The sequence below is a fragment of the Coturnix japonica genome, chromosome 1, assembly GCF_054131305.1.
Source record: "Coturnix japonica strain WE chromosome 1, WE-NBRP24, whole genome shotgun sequence".
Lineage (NCBI taxonomy): Eukaryota > Metazoa > Chordata > Aves > Galliformes > Phasianidae > Coturnix > Coturnix japonica.
Genome location: NC_140663.1, coordinates 95,773,896 through 95,790,781, shown reverse-complemented (window position 1 = coordinate 95,790,781; position 16,886 = coordinate 95,773,896). Strand labels below are relative to the sequence as shown.

Below are 16,886 nucleotides of genomic sequence, written 5' to 3'. Positions count from 1 at the left end.
TCCACTCCTTCCTACCTGTTTGGATATGTGACATTAGGAGGTGCTCTCCCAGGGTAATTCTCATTAAGCCACCGATTTGCAAGTGCCTGCTGGATGTTTGGTCTCTTTGCAGGATCTGGCTCTAGTAGAGATCGTAGAAAGTTTATGGCCGCTGTGAAGAAATCAAGAAAAGACAATAGCTATGTCGTATACTTTATGACTTAACAAACAGTTGGGTTGTTATGCCATGCAGCCTGACCACAAACATACAAAAATGCAACTTCTTCTATACAGTATGCTCAAATGTCCTGGAAAACAAAAAAAGCTCGATACAGGACTGGTAACCAAAATAAACAAAGATTTATAGAGTCATAAAGGAGACGAGAAAAAGCACCTTTTGTTCCAGAGCTTGTTTGAAGTTTCTGAGCAAGCTAGTCAAAGCTTCATTCTTGTTTAAGAAGTGAGGTTATTAGAAAATCACTCATACAGAGTACAGAACAGAAAGAGGTAGACTGGTGCTGAGTGGAGAGGAGGGAGGAACAGAGAGCTGGGAGGAAAGACATGGAGAACCGAGTTTTCTGTTCCCATTGACAGGAGAAATTCTCTTCTGGCTTCCATCCAAACTACAATCAGTTGCAGGAGGTTTTAGCCAAATTAAAAGAGTAAAATTAATGGGCTTCATTCTTTTTTCAAATAGTGAACTTTCAATGACATTCAACCATCCCTTGGGATTTTTTTTGCAAAAAACCTCAAAAGTAGTTTTCCTGTATTTGTAAGTCATGTGCTTCTTACATGCTTATGAACAATGAAATCAAGTGATTTGCTTAAAGACTCAAAATAAGTGAATGTCCGAGTTGAAAATAAATTCTGTTTTATCTGTTTCTGGTCTTTATTCCTCAAATTATCAGAGTTATATTCAGTTTATCAACTACAAGTCAATGATGAAATAACTATTTCCTCTACCATTCCCTATGCAAAAGACAAAGAAACATAATTCTTGGAAAGCCAAAAACAGAATGATCTTGTAGAGGAGATACAGTCAAGTGAGATGATGAGTGCACCCTAAATGATGTCAATGGCAACCAAAAGACAGAACTGATGGCTGCAGCAGTTTTTTCCAGCTTAGAAAGACAGCATTTTGGAGGCTTTTTTCCACCTCATTCTGCTGCAGAGCTACAGTTCACTCCCTAGACTCTCCTGTGCATGCCTTATGTACTTGAGTCCAAATCTTGCAGAGACCTTGTGCAGAGATCTTTGGCAGCAGTAGTACAGGACCACTGGCTTACTTTGCTCGTGAAATATTTAATATCTTTGGATTTTTGCTCAGAGTCCTGGAGGCATTCAAGACCAGGTTGGATGGGACCCTGGGCAACCTAGTCTTGTACCAGATCTGGAGGTTGGTGGCCCTGCCTGTGGCAGGGCGTTTGGAACTTGATGATCCTTGAGGTCCCTTCCAACCTTCCAGCCATTCTATGATTCCATGATTCTATGTGGGAAAGAGCTAAAGAGTCTGAAAATACTGTCCCCTATTCTGAAGGACAACAACCATGACTTGCCTATTTCACCAACACCACAGTGTAACCCTTGTGAATCCTTCCTCCCATATTAGGCTGAAGGAGTGCAATATGCCTGCTCACAGTGTGTTTGTCTGGAAACAGGAGCCTAAACACAGTGGCGTTGCCTTTATGAGGTTCTCTTCTATGACACTTCTTTGTGTTTGCGTGGCTATCGGCCCAAGCATTTTCAGTTCTCTGAGCCCAAAGTGACAGGCTGTCTGGGCTGATGTGTCGGAGCAAAGAGTGGGCAAGGGAGGGTTTCTCATCAAATAAGTCAATATTAGATGTGATGGGTGCCAAGACCTAACAGCATGGATAACTTCTTGTTTCACCATCCTGCAACCATCAGACATCAGCCGTAGAAGGCCCTGAGAGGATATCCATTACAATGTAGGTCTAGCACTGAGAAGTTTATATTAGGAAGAGAGAGAGTTATGATTATGTATTTACCAGTCCAGCTAGGCATGAGCTAGGTGTTTTCTAAGCTCTGTCTTCACAAAATCACTGATTTATGTGAGGTACTTCACTTTAAATCTTTCCCAACATTTTTGTTATTTTCTTACGACAGCAATATTGTGGAAACAGCAGGAAGAGACTACATCCAAGTTCATAAATCTCCTGCAAGCTGATGTTAGGGCTGTTCTCTGCGTACCCTGAAAGCCCGCACGTCAACACATCTTGGGCGCCAACCCCTCCGTTACGGGAAACAAGCTCCCCATTGTTCTGCCATTTTAGTTCCTCTCTTCCCAGTGCTTCCCGCTAGAAACCACACGCATCCCACGGGTTCAGAGCACTCTTCTTAACACAAAACAGCCCCTCCCCAAACCAGCCACCATCCCCCCTGGCCCCCACATCAGCTAACAGCTCCTTAAAGTCCCCGTTTTTTTCCCTTTGGCAAAAGACAGACTGATTAAAGGCGGCTTGTGAAGCAGTAAAGTGCAGCAGGTTCAGACCAGGGGTAACTGATTCCAGAGAAAGGAGCCCTCCAGAGAAGTTCCTTTGCCAGTCCTACCCAGGCAATGAGGAGAAGGTTTGTAGCAGCGCCTCTGCTCACCTGAACTGTTAGGATGTGTCTTTTTCAGTTAGCCACACAGCTGCAGGACAGCAAAATTAATCCCCCAGGAAGCAAACATGAAGCGAATGAACCGGTTTTTAGACCCATCTGAAGCCGCTTTTCATGCTGAACCAAGTAGCTTCATGAACAAAGGATGCTGTGAATTATCCCTCCAATGCTTCATTATGTGAGGGAATGTGAGGGCCTCATTTATGATGAACTCGAGGACAGCACTAATCTGATTAGCTAGTGACCTGCACTTGATGGAATTTAGTTTCCATGGTGTAACTTTGGGGCAAAGTTTGCTCTTTAGACAAATGAGAGATTAGTACCATGAGAAAAAACAACAACTTTCCCTTTAAACTTCTTTAATAGATTGATTTCAGTAACGAACAGAAATGGGGAGAGCTTCAGGTATGGATCACAAGACCTCTGTTGCTTCCATTTTCTTTGTCACGAACAAAATGAATTTAGTGTCTTGTTTAGAGAATGCCACAGTATGAGCGGGTGCCTGACTAAAATCAAGCAAATACAGCTGTTGTATACAGTTTCACAAGTGGTAGATAGTGTTGGGACAGGCTTTAAAGAGGGGATCGCATGTAAGTGATGATTAGAAGATAGTGTGTCACTTGATGTTACCTTTCAGACTCTTTGATATGAAAGATGGGATTTTCTAACAAAAATTCCATCATCTAGACAGAAAGCTTATCAAGTGAACGAGCTAAGGATTAAAAAACCACCTTTTCAGAGAGATTCTAAATGCACTTTTCTATTCTGAAAGGAAGACCACAAACACACAGAAGCAGTACACGGAGACAAAAAAGGGATGTGTGCAAGGTGAATATCAACTTCCTTAACAACTGAACTCTGCTCACCTAAAATCAATAATCAGATAGATCTGTTGTGTAAGCAGCTTAATGAAAAACTGTTTCCTAAGTGGGAAAATCAAATACTAACCCCTCAGTTTTCCCTGTTGCTTCACAGTTCCTTTGGGCATCTGTCCATAGTCACACGAAACTGTAACTACTACAAATAAAGCGTATTCTTATTTAGTGATAAGAACAGCTACTTTTACACAGGAGCCCTGCATTCAGCAACTGTGAAGTTAAATGTTAAAAGAGAACACAAGGAACAAAGCATACTACTACAAAATAACTCCTCTGCAATCTCCATGTGAATTTACAGAGAAAGAAAACTTGATATATGAAAAAGAAGATCCCTCTACCTAACCTAAGTTAACTAATAGAAGAGCTTGCAGGGCAGAGCAGCAGATTTTCTATCTGCTGACCCAAAGTCTAAACGTGGCAAGAACAAATGTCATCTTAAATCACAATTTGCCATGTTGGTGAATGTGCAAACCTGCTGACTTAAATCAAGGACCGATGCGTACCTTTGTTCACATTTTGTTGAATAAAGGTTAACAAGTTTAAATCTGTTCCACTGATTTTCCATCATCTCTGAAAGTTCAAGCTTCTATTGTTCTCCAAGCATAAACAAAACATTGTTTTCTTTGGAGACCATAATGTCAAAAGATGCGACTGTGAGAAAATTTGATCTCCTTGATAAAACTGTAGGATGTAAAAGGAAACCTGTCAAAAGTAGCATTATCTTTCTTGCTGTACAAGGTCTGGTCTTCTCCAGGCCTTTCATGGGTGATTCAGACTTCAACACATGAGTTCTCCCTGTAAAGTCAGTGAAACCTCCCACATAAAGATAGCTGCGCTTGAAACAAAACAATGATTGGGAAGGCAGTCCATCAGTTCAAAGCTACTGCAGAGCCATTAAGCAGCAGCTGTTTTCTGGTAAAAGCCTCACTGTGGGAGGCCAGTTCAGTAAACTATTTGGCAAACTTGGCGTATCTTCACAACTACATCCAAGTCCCTGAATTCAAGAGTAATGTTGCAATTGATGCAAAAGATTTGGCTTCTAGATCAGTACAGTGTGAAATAGTCAGTATAATCTTTATTTTAATTCACTCAGTGGGGCTTCTATGTATGGCAGAACATTCAAACAGCAGTTTTGTGCAACTAAATCCTACAGGGGAGTCTCCCAAATGGAAAGAGCAAATACTCCAACCACATGAAATACAAAGCAAGACTGCAGCATCCCATCACTTGCAAACCTAGCACTTTACAACATGCCAGAAACATGAATTGCAGGCAGAAAACGCGTACTTCGTACAGATGCCGAGTAAAAGAGGAACAACATTCCACTTCATTCACAGATAAGCCATGTGAGAAAATCCTTAACAATTTATTCTGCAGGCAGGAAAATCAGGCAGTACGTGGAGAATCCATCTTGTGAAACAACTTGCTTTTTCTTATACCCCACGCCAGCGGTTTGCCATCATTAGCGTACAGACTGAAAATACATGTTCATTCGCTCTTTTTCTATTTGCCATCTTTTAATTTCCTTGCAAACAGTCTGCCAGACAAGAACAGAAGCTCTCCATGAACATCAAATTTAGCATACAAAAATAAAACCAATGTACAAAACAAAGTTTATTCCAAATGCTGACACAGTCTTGCTATAAGCTGAAAAATGATTCTGTTGCCTAGTGATACGGCTTTGAAGAAAAGTTAGTGCTTCTAATATTAATGCAACAAGAATTTTGCATTTTATGAACACACAAAGTTTATCACAGGTCACTGTCCCAAAATCACTTTCTGTGTGATTTTGATGATGAATGTGAGGTCACTCAAGGTAGCTTACCCAAGCCTTTCTATGATTCACTGATCTCACAGTCCTAATCACGATAACTCCCAAGAATGTGTTACTCCAAAATAATGTGTTCATATATCCATAACCCACACTAGAATATCTGAACATGCAAAACTGACCAGCCATTCAGTGAAAGCAATTTCACTGGCTTTCACAGATTTGCTCCTCTCTCATATTTAGTACAACTTGGTGTTTCTCCAGCTTATACACAAAAGTTAAAGCAAAAGGAGTTTTACTGCAACAACACCTGCAGATCTTCTCAAGACTAAAATGAAAAAGGATATTTTTCATAATTAGTATGCCATGCCAGTAACAAGACTTGCAATCCACAATTCGGTGCAATGAATTCCAACCAATTGGATCTGAATAGGTCTCAACACACTTTTTTGATTACCTGTGGAGAGTTGGGTGGGAAAAGGGTTCATTTCTTTGTCCACCATTTTCTGGTATAAAGCTCTTAAGCTGAATGGCTCCACAGTAAAAGGTAATGTTCCAGTCAGCATCGCATACATGTTCACCCCACTAAAAGAAAACATGCAGAGAAAGAAACCAAAATAATCAGGAACAAGGAAATAATTAGGCTTAGATTTTCTGACTGTAATGACATCTTTCATGTCTGACAGTTATTAAAGAGCTCTCTCTTCTGTTGTACACAATGATTTGGGCAAGAACTTGCAGAGGTTTGCTCATGGAGGGTCATACAATCTGTAGGACATAAGCTGGGACTCATAGAACCAAGCCCCGCTGTTAGGCAAATTCTTAACTCAATTTTGCTTCACAGTTATGTGTCCCATCAGGCTGCTTAAATGCCATGCTTTCCGCAGCCTTGTCCTGCTGCTGCCTTGGGTATGATATGACTGCCTATGTCAACAGGAACATCACCGGTCCTGGTTCAGTGCACAGAGGTTTCCACTGACCCTCATAGCCTCTGGTGCAGCACAAAGATCAGGTGTGAACAATCACATTTTTCAGAGCAGATAACTTATTGCTTATTTATACCCAGCAGAGCCAGTGATGAAAAGTGGATTCTTTTTCCTCTTAAAAGAGCTTTAAATTCAATTGAGTGCAATTCCTTCCTTTTGGGAATTGGTTTCCCCAGTCTGCTGAATGAATGCATGCGAACAGAAAGAAACCAAACCAGTGTGCTTTAAGGAACTATGATCACAGCAACCATTTGTTCAGCTATGAGGAAGGGCAGGGGTTAACCATATTTTTGCTTCTTAGATGAAAAAAAATAAAAAAAGAAAAAAGAAAAAGTAGCACATTATTACTGGAGAAGTTTAAATGGTTTACAGGAATGACTGTGCTCTGTTTGCATTCCAGTACCAGTAAGAGCATTCCTCAGGGCTGGTAATCTCACCCTTGATGTGGAGGGATGGCCCACTGCAGGGTAAGAAATGAAGTAGCTGCTTGACAGTTTAGCTGTTGTCTCCCTGTAGCATGGACTAGAGGATCAGGCTTCCATAGGGGAAGTTCTTAAGGGTCTTTAGGTGTCACCGTGCTGACCAATATGAGAGATTAATTTGATCCACGTCCTTGTCTCATATATAAATGATGGCCAACCTTTCTTGGCAGAAGCAGCACTTATATAGTACTTATTTTCAGAGCACTTCAAACACTTCCACTTGGGAAACAACACAACTCTATATTTTCTTTAAATTTATTAATATTTTATTATTCCCAGTTCACTGGAGAGGGAAAACCTTCAGATACTGATAGAAGTTAAAAGTCAGCTGACTTCATTTAATTCTTCAGGACAGGCAATGATAACTGACACCATAGCCAACAGGAGAGCAGAAGGCATTCCAGTCTGTAACAGTACTGCAAGCAAATGCTATGACCCCAGAACACCTTTTTAGCTTCCTCTGTCGCTGCCTATTCTTTTGCCTGAACACTGCTAAGTGCTCAGGATTACAAAATGTCTGGCCATTTCTCCTTCCCTTCCCTTCCCTTCCCTTCCCTTCCCTTCCCTTCCCTTCCCTTCCCTTCCCTTCCCTTCCCTTCCCTTCCCTTCCCTTCCCTTCCCTTCCCTTCCCTTCCCTTCCCTTCCCTTCCCTTCCCTTCCCCTGCTTTCAAAGTGATGACTGGAATGGATTTCACATCTCCTGCCAGACCTGACTGTGGATAGTGCACAGAGACTGTGTGAAAGCTTGAGGATCCTTCAGGGAAAACGAAAAAAAATGTTCATCATCTTGTGCCAGAAGACACAACATGTGTCTCACTAATGTGTCTCAAAGTCATTGATCAAGTTGGGCTTTACTGCAATCACACCCTGTTCTGCTTTCTATCAATCTACATATGGTTAAGCAAAGCCCTATTTCAAATCAAGATAGCCATACAAAATGGTTCAAAGAGTCATGGTAATTAAACAGATTTTCATGCTTATTTCTCATTTGAGCAGTCGGTAACAATAAAAGTAACAAATTATAAACTAGAGAAGTAACTCACATGGACCAAACGTCTATTTTGGGCCCGTATTTTTTCCTTGCCAGAAGTTCAGGGGCTGCATATGCTGGGCTCCCACACTGGGTGCTGAATGGATCAGAATAACCCAGGATGCCTGCACAGTTGCTCAGTCCAAAGTCTGTGAAAAGCATAGAGACACAGTTATGAAAGAGACGGATACAGAAAATTGTGCTAAAACAGAAAAGGGAAAAGGCACATTTTTACCAAAATCTATGCTATGAACTGCCTAAGAAAAATAGTATCAATCACATGAAAAATTTTCTACCATTTTTGCTAAATAAAAAGAGATTCTGACCAGCAACAAAAAAAAGTCTCAGAACATGCATGAGTATCAGTTTTATACACAAAGCAACTGTGTTTCACTCAAAATTAGACAGCTCAACTGGAGTTCTGTTTGTGCCATGCAGTACATGGTGGCCACGGGGAAGAAACTAGCTCTGGATGGTCAGGGGTTCCGTACTGTGGCAGTACTTTGCTAAGAGGCCAAGTATTGCTTCTTCTACATCTTCCTTTATGTAATTTAAAAGAGCCATCATATTTAAGGCAGGGAGGTTGCTTTCTGTAACTACTACACACAATAAGGGTTGCAGTGTCAGCATTTCAACTCTAAAACAATGCAGAGAGATCTTGGAGCAAGAAGGGGAATGTGTTCATTTGGCTCTCTCCCTCTCTTTCTGTCTTGAGTTATGCCATTCCTGGCCCCCGGGTGTATCCAATGTTCTTTGCTGGCAGGAACCACAGGGGACTGGCAAGAGTTGGCACCACATACTGATGAGGAGCAAGACATGGTCCCCTAGCACTGAAGGAGACTGCAGTTTCACAAGTGCTCTCTGCTAGCCTAAGCCCAGGCTGGCGCCATGGAGGGTGTTCTCCCCATCTCCTTTGTCTGCTCCAGTGCTGGTATGGCTTCAGGGTGAGCTGTGCTTCAGAAAGGATCTTAAAAATTAAAACACTAAGCAAGAAGAGAAATTAGGAGAGAGCAGCTGTGAAAATGGCCTGTAGCTCAATCAGCAGCAGTGGCAGAAGAGGCCAGAGGCAACATGCAGTCAGCGTGTGCAGGCCCACCCTGCCTGCTGGACCAAGCTTGCCTTAGTAAAAAGCAATTCAGAAGTCACAGCATCGGAGATGACAAGGGAAGGCAAGGAGTCGCACAGGGTCTTGAAAGAGTACAAACAACCTGCTGGAGAGGCTTCATCTGGAGTACTTTGTTCAGTCTGGAGAACAAGAGGCTGAGGGGAGACCTCATCACTCTGTACAACCACCTAAAAGGAGGCTGTGCTGAGCTGAGGGTCTTCTCTCATGTAACAGTGATAGGACAAGAGGGAATGGCCTCAAGTTGCAGCAGGGGAGGTTCAGGTTGGATGTTAGGAAATAACATTTCTCAGCAAGAGTGGTGATGCAGTGGCACAGGCTGCCCAGGGAGGTGCTGGAGTCTCTGGAGGTGTTCAAAAGCTGTGTGGATGTGGCATTGAGGGATGTGGAACTGAGCAGCCACAGGCATGGCTTGATGGTTGAACTGGATGACTTTACTGATCATAAGGATAATTTGATTCTATGACATGATAAAGGGGAAGAAGGGCGACAAACTCACAAGGATGAGGACAATATGGGCAAAGCTGATAGGCTGGGAAATCTGCCTCTGCAGCAGGGCAATATATCCATGGGTAGAAGTCTTAGAATAGTCACAATCAAAGATGTTCACATTTATTAATAGCTTGCTATTCATGATAGCTGCAAAAAAAAAACCACAAAAACTTAGTATCAAGAACACTGACATCTGTTTATCTAGTTCTATTCATTCAGTCTTCTTAAAATTTCTCTCTCTGAATGCCAGTATGTTCAAAATGAAAATGGTCTTACATATAAATAAGGCAGCCCAAAGAAGCAGATAACTGAATCCTGCCCCTATAGACTTGTGTCTTGCATCCACACATCTCATAAAGTAGCAGCCTTCTGGGTGTGCTACCCACCTGCTTGACTGGGTTCAAAGCATCACATCTTGCAGACCAAATATAAGAAGCAACTGCTGAGCCCACACCTTCCTCCTCTAATTAGGGTCTCTCTCCCTTATTTGCCTAGTTATTTGCATGAGACTTGAAGTAATAGCCTGACCTTTAGTATTCAACTCATGCCAAATATGACAGAAATCAAACAAGAGTCCTTTATGGTATTAAAAGCACCCTGGCAAGGCATTCATGCAAGCCTTGTTCCTTTATGAATGAAATGGGGCTAAAACCAAATAATGTTTACAAAACATACACATATAAAAGTGACTGTGTGAGCTGGAGTGTCCAAAGAACAGTGTGGACTCGCTGGCTCTCTGAGAGAGAAGCAACTGCAGCACTACCATATTTAAACAGTCAAAGAGGCTCAAAGGGCTTTGCTGGAGCACACTGCAACAGCTGAAGGGAGGATCAAGGCAATTTCCTTGCCTCTGATGGAAAACAATTGTCTCTGCACACTGTTTAAACATCTTTGCTAGGTATGTGTTATCCTTGGGGCTTATACAAATACTTCTGAGGAACTACTTAATTAATTTATTTATTAGCTACGGCCTGAAAGAGGTTATGTCAACTGTTAAATATTTTTTAAAAATCCTACAAATAATACCTCTACAATGTATTAGTCATGGTCTTTATCCTACTGTGACATATCACCTCAAAATTACTTGACTGCAATACAGTGCTTTACAATCAAGTACATAATGTTTATCTACTGACCTGGTGCAAACAAGTGTCTGCTTATCGTTATCAATGGTGGTATCCTCTTCTGAAAGTTTTCACTATCCTATTTGCTTAAACTACAAACACCTCATTGATGTGTGCTCATTCAGCTGGTGCACTTTATTCTTTATGTCTTTTTTTTCCCTCATATCTGTTGGAATTAAAAATGCATGCAAACACATGCAGACTGGAGACAGGGATTTCATTGCAAAATAAATGGGAATATTGTTACAAATACCATAGCAGCACATTGCAATCACAGGCTGATTTGCATTAAGGATGCACTTTTAATCTCAACAAGAACGGAATTACCACTAGTACTGATAACTTTGCTGCTACTCCTGTCTCTGTCTTGGGCTTCTTTCAATAAGCCTAGCTAATTACAGAATACAGATCAAAGGCCATACTTGGTTTTCCAGTGTAAATATTATGACATGGAAGCACCACCACCCCCACTCTTCATGCTATCAAAGTATCGCATTACGCTACTACTTCTCAACGCCTCCAGGAAATCAACATTACAACATTAAGCTATGGATACATGGCTATCTCTGAAGCTGCGATATTGAAGAAGCTATTTAATAGCACAAGCCATAGTACAAAGTGAGAGTTCATGGACAAGTTTGACCTCTGTGTATGCCAGCAGCGCTCCAGAGACCTCAGCAGAGCTACGTATAGGCAGGGTCCTTTTGGTGCTGCAGGTTCTTGAGCAGACTAACAAAGGTTTCACATGCTCTGTGAGTGACCTTTCATGGCACCTTTATCAGACACCTGCCATCACTGGATGGTGGATAAAAAGATGTGAATTACTTCCAGCATCTCCACTCCTGATGTTCTCAGATTTGAGACTTACCAGGCAGCTAAGAATAAGTCCACTTAACGCAGCAAATGGAATTTTTCTAATAATACTATCTAAGAATATATTCTAACTAAAAAGTGTCATTAAGCAGCTGGGTAAAGAAAGGAACCAAGGGGTGCAGTTCTCACTGAAATGTATAAACAACTAGGAACTTTCAGTGTCACTTTACATTACATTTTTCATCTTCCATTTTTAGATGCTAGAACGTCTGCTGCTGCACCAGACATGGAGAGTAAACTCCTACCCAAAAGCGGTTAATGTGAGCTGCCTTGTAGCTCAGTGTCTTTCCTTGAAAGCATGAAAAGCAGCACGTAACCCCTCAAAACACTCTTTGCTAGCGGTGAACTTTCCTGGGCTACACTACATGACAAGGAAACTGATTCATCATGTTTCTAGGAAGACACTACATAACATACTTCACTAAAAGTGGAATGATCTGGGTGAGGGAACAAGCACGGAGGAGAAAGAAGAAACTGATCAGGTATATTCCACCAGCCCCAGGCAGGTGCTGAAACATTCCTCTTGTGTGAATCGCATGGAAGCAGGACATGGGACATTCAGTTTGTACCGGAAAACAAATCCTAACTGTCTGGGGCTGTTTAATCAAGTAGTGGCTCCTCTGGAATATTAGATCAGAGATTTTCCTTTGGGAATGGGAGGAGAGGAAACAACGGACTTCAGCTGACTGCTGATAAAATGCAAGTGTTTGAGCTGACTGTGGTTTTCAATCTGTTTTTGCTTACAGTGAAATTATTACTAATAAAGTAACCTTTATTTTTTAATAACATACCCAGCTGGACAGTGGGATGTAATTGCTTTGTTTTAAAATACATACCGTGTACAATCTGCTTAAAAACATCAGGCTGCAAACCTGAAGACAATTTATCTCAACGCTAGCTGGGCTGCAGATCTGTCTCTTTCTCTATGCATCCCACACCACCCACTGTGAGGAGACCTTTCTATGCGACTGAAGCAACTTAAACTGCAGGAACAGCTCTGAAGTTCTTTTTTGGCATGTAAGTTTAAATTAAACACGTATCATCTGATTAGATTTGGTTTTGGATGTCAAGTTCACATAGCGTTGTGTAATCAAACACTCAATAACAGGAAAGTTATAGAAATACTTTAAATCTATCAGATGTTCATACAGCACTGTTGCAAACCATCTGGTCTCACTTATCCGCTAAATCAAGATAATGGGTGGTATCCATCATTACTGATGAATGATTCATGGTAACATATCAGTATCCTCTTGACCCGTAACTGACGTAATGCAGCATTCTCTTTTGCTATTATTTTTCCAGAGACATTTGATTCACTACAGAGTAGCGACTAAAAGTTGTGGTTAATTCTTCTAGAGACTGAAATTCCCCAAGCCATTTTTAAGTATTTCAAATTTAATTAACCATCCTCTTCTTGTTTGTTTGGGGACACATATGCTTTATATATTACAGCGACTGCCCATTTGACCTCAGTGTTAAGCGTTTTTCACCCCTTCTCAGATGATGAAACCTTTTGAAGAAAGTCAGGGCAAGTGTTTTAAGTCTGCAACCGCGGACACTGCTGTTGAAAAGTGGAGGCAAGGAAATAAATATGAATGCTTATTATTATTATTATTTTAACGGAGGGCATATTTTCTTTTCAGTGCACACATTAGCATTAATGGGAGTCATGCAAAGGCAGTGAGAAACTACACCCACAGATGATTAATCTAAAATGTCTGCTCAACTTGAATGAATTGAGCACTGCACACAACTGATTCTCGAATACAACAAGGTCTCTACTTTTTAATTAATCTTTTTTTAAACAGCCCTCTGAAACAACTTCTTTTTGGGTTCTGGAATCAAATGGAAGGAATATAAATAGAGGACCAAATTTTGCCAGCTGCTAAAAACGTGTGCGACTCCCACTGACTTCAGCGGAAGCATATGCATATGGGGGCAGAATCCATCCCTCAGTAAATACAAAATTATAAAGATAATAAAACAAAGAACTTCTGAGGTGCTAGTTCTCCGGTTCTTTCAAGGTTCCTAATTTAAGTAGGAAAGTCACTCGTTAGAAGATGAAGGATTCTGCCCATACCCAGTTGAAGCTGAAATAACTGGAACATTTTTTTCACAAGAAGCTGTCAGGAACAGCTTGATTGCTATCTATACTCTCCCAGCTCCTCTCTGCAGCAACATTAGCAGTTGTCACATGGAGGGTTATGAAGTCTCAAAAATTCTCTTTATAAAACTCCCCATTTTAATTGCTGGAATTGCCAAACTAGGTTCATACCAATGAGCTTGATATTGTTGTCTTCATCTAGCAACAGATTTTCTATCTTCAAGTCTCTGAAAGAAACAAAATATTTTGAGTGAGCCTCTGAAATAATGAAGCAATTTCCCATCACTTTCATCAGTTTCTTTACAAGATGCAAATATAATAACGGGCATTATGAAACTAGCGCACACAGTTCCACATTCAAAGCAGAAAGCTCTTTGCATTGTATTCTCTCCATAATTACCAGTGCCTTCATGCACAGGTTCACCCCAATTCTTCATGCATAAAATGAATTTACAAACATTTGTCAGTATCTCCTAATCAGACTCTTAGAATTTCTTATGCAAGTCTGCAGAGCCTCGTACAAGGAAATCTTTCAAATCTGTTATTCAATCGCAGGTCATTTCTCATTACCTCCAATAATCAAAGCTTCTTCCATAAACCGTCTTCTGCAGATACCTGAGGAGCCAAATGGCTCTTCTCTGTTACTGTTTACAGTGCTGGGGGCCGGAACCAGCCTTCTGGGAGGGAGGAGGAACAAAACCAGTCCTCTTCTACATGATCACTGAAACTCCTCGCCCCATCCCTCCCACCCCCACCACAGCCCTCCAAAAAACAATCCCAAGTCCCAAACTGCTTAAATAAAGTTTAAGAGTCAATTATAACACGAAGAATCATTTAGGTTGCTATACAGCCACTCCATGACTTCTAGCAGTTGGCTGTGTCTTCATTACAAGATTGTTTTTCTGCAATTCAGATGCAAAATATTTCTAACTATTAGCATGCTGGGAGATCAATCGCTCAGACTGGCAGTGATACTTCTCCCAGTATGCTTTGGAACAAAACTAGATAATAAAGCCATCAGCTATAATTATGGGAAGGCAGTGACATCCATGGTATTTTGCTTCTGTGAGGCAAAAAGAGTAATGAGGAACGCCTCTATTGCAGATGAAGATAAAATGCTTAATAAAGTAAGACAAGTAAACCAACCAAGCCAAACAAAGCGTAAAGTATGTGGGAAAGAAAGAAAAATAGCTGTGACCAACTCCAGGCCTTTTTAAAAGAGTTCCTTTCCACTTCATTTTAGGCCCATGCTATGTTTCAAATAAAACTGTGTAAGAAGAGTATCTGCATGTAGGATGACACTCACTTCATCAATACAGTCACAAAGACCTACCCCCCAGCAGAACAGATGTTTCCTACTTAGCCATACTTAGCCTTTCTTGCAGATTTTCCTTTACTTCATGCACAAAAAGAAACTGGACAAATAATACATATACCCATCAAATATATATATATTTACATATATATTGTGAATTTCAGCTATTTGGTGGCATTCCTCTCTTTGCAGGAAACTTCGTACAACACAAAATGCTACAGATCCACCTCTTTGACTCCTCCAAAGGGAGCTTCTGCCGTCTGGCAGCCACCGTGGCTGAGCAATTGCTTGGTACAAGAGTGATGTGCCTTGCCAGATGGATCCAGATCAACCCACTTCTGCTTCCCCCCACTGCCAAAAAAGGGTTTATTTCTTCACGTGTCACGCCTTTATTGCTTGCAGATGGAGATTTTTCCACAGACGGTGTGATTAGCCTCTAGAAAGATATCAGGGCCAGGTATTTAACAGGGGAGAGTGCCAAAAAACCAGCATGGGAAAGAAAAAAGACTTGAAAAATTAACAGAAGTAAATGCGACGTCGAGTCATACACTGAAACACTCAGCACAATCACTCAATGCAAGAAGCATGGAGATTGGGAAGTTCTGGGTACGTTAAATGCAAAGAAAAGTCAAGCTTTTAAAACTAAAGGAAAAAGGATGGAAAGATGAAAGCTATAAGCTAAGGTGAGAAGACGTGCAATTAGAATAACAAACGAGCAACAGAAGAGCTAAAAACAACTGCAAGATATTTAAAAGTATTCAATGTTAAAAAATAAAAGCCAGGATAAATATTAAGGGGGAATCTTACAGCTATCAGAGAAAAATAAATAAATATAGCCTCAGCATAGATAGCAATCAGACCCAGTTAATTAAAGCCATTCACCCACATGTCTGTTCTCAGCAGACTTGCCAGTAAGCAGTAGCTGATCAAACAGCTCATACGTACTGCATTTTTGTCAGTCCACATCAACACAAAAGCCCTACTTTTAGTGTGATGCTGGAAACTACAACAGCGTATTTTCACTCCTTGGTACAGCCTAATGAGAAGATTCCATGTTAACCAGACTCAGCAAGACAAAGCCAGTACAAAACCAAATCAAGAAAAGCTGGACTAGACCACAGCTGGAGAACCACTGCAGCTATGGACACGGACTTTCCAGTGGGCACAGGGCAGGATCATGCAGCAGCCCAATCCCTCTGAGCATTCGGTCCACCAGCAGCGCACACAGAAGACCAGTACTGATATTCAGCAGGAACCTGGCACCCATAGCCAGGGCTGCAAGACTACAAATAAAGCCTGCTGGTCTGGACAAGTACCAGGAAAGCTGGGATGGAGGGGTTATCCTGTGACAGAGTTAAGTGACTTTAACAATACACCAAATTACCTGCTATTTCATTTTGACAAAAAGCCTAAGTGTACAATCTGGTTTTATATCTGTTTTAAGGTCACCTTGTAGAGATGAGAGATTTTCACTCAAGTTTCTAAATGCTTCATTATGTGAATTCTTTCTGGTTCCAACTTAAGTGCACGGACAGAGTTGGTTTTGGTTTATCATTATTATTACTGTCATTGTTGTATTTACCTGACTTACCTGAGTCACAACTTAGTCTGAATGTTTAGATTAATTTGCTGCAATGGGAAAAACAGCACCATTACACTCAAAAGTTAGGGAATCTTAATTTTATGCACAATATTATAATCAGTTTAACAAACCAAAAAAAAAAGCATATTTATTCTGGGTTTTGTTTTATTGATTTATGCTTTTTTTTAACAGCTGCATACTGCATGATGGACTACAAGCTACTTGCTGTGACTCATAACATTTGAAGTCCTTCTTGGAAGTCAATTAGAAGTCCTGGAGCAATTAAGTACTAAGCATACACACAGGTCCCTGCAAGTCCCCATCATTTTGCATGTAGCCTGCACTTTTCAGTAGGTTTGTGGAGTTGGACACAGCTGCTTTGTGACTGAGAGGGCTGTGCAGCTGTGGAAGTAGCACAGTAGGTGGAATCAAGATGGGGAGAAAGCACAGAGTTGCTGGAGACTTTCAGTTCCCCTCCTTGAGAGTGGGACCTGCTCCATAGGATAGCTGGTTTGGGTTTGGAGT

At 41.1% G+C, this 16,886-nt stretch overlaps 1 protein-coding gene across 2 annotated transcripts in view; it reads right to left on the bottom strand.

Annotated features, from left to right (window-relative positions):
• The window catches only part of HUNK (hormonally up-regulated Neu-associated kinase), a 54,085-nt gene that overhangs the window by 15,782 nt on the left and 21,417 nt on the right, over positions 1-16,886 (bottom strand). For both annotated transcript variants that reach the window (XM_015881260.3, XM_015881271.3), the window contains exons 3-6: positions 13,636-13,691; positions 7,759-7,894; positions 5,705-5,832; positions 16-151 (exon numbers count right to left, since the gene is read on the bottom strand). In XM_015881260.3, coding sequence (XP_015736746.2) covers positions 16-151; positions 5,705-5,832; positions 7,759-7,894; positions 13,636-13,691 — 456 coding nt within the window. The remainder of the gene's footprint in view (positions 1-15; positions 152-5,704; positions 5,833-7,758; positions 7,895-13,635; positions 13,692-16,886) is intronic.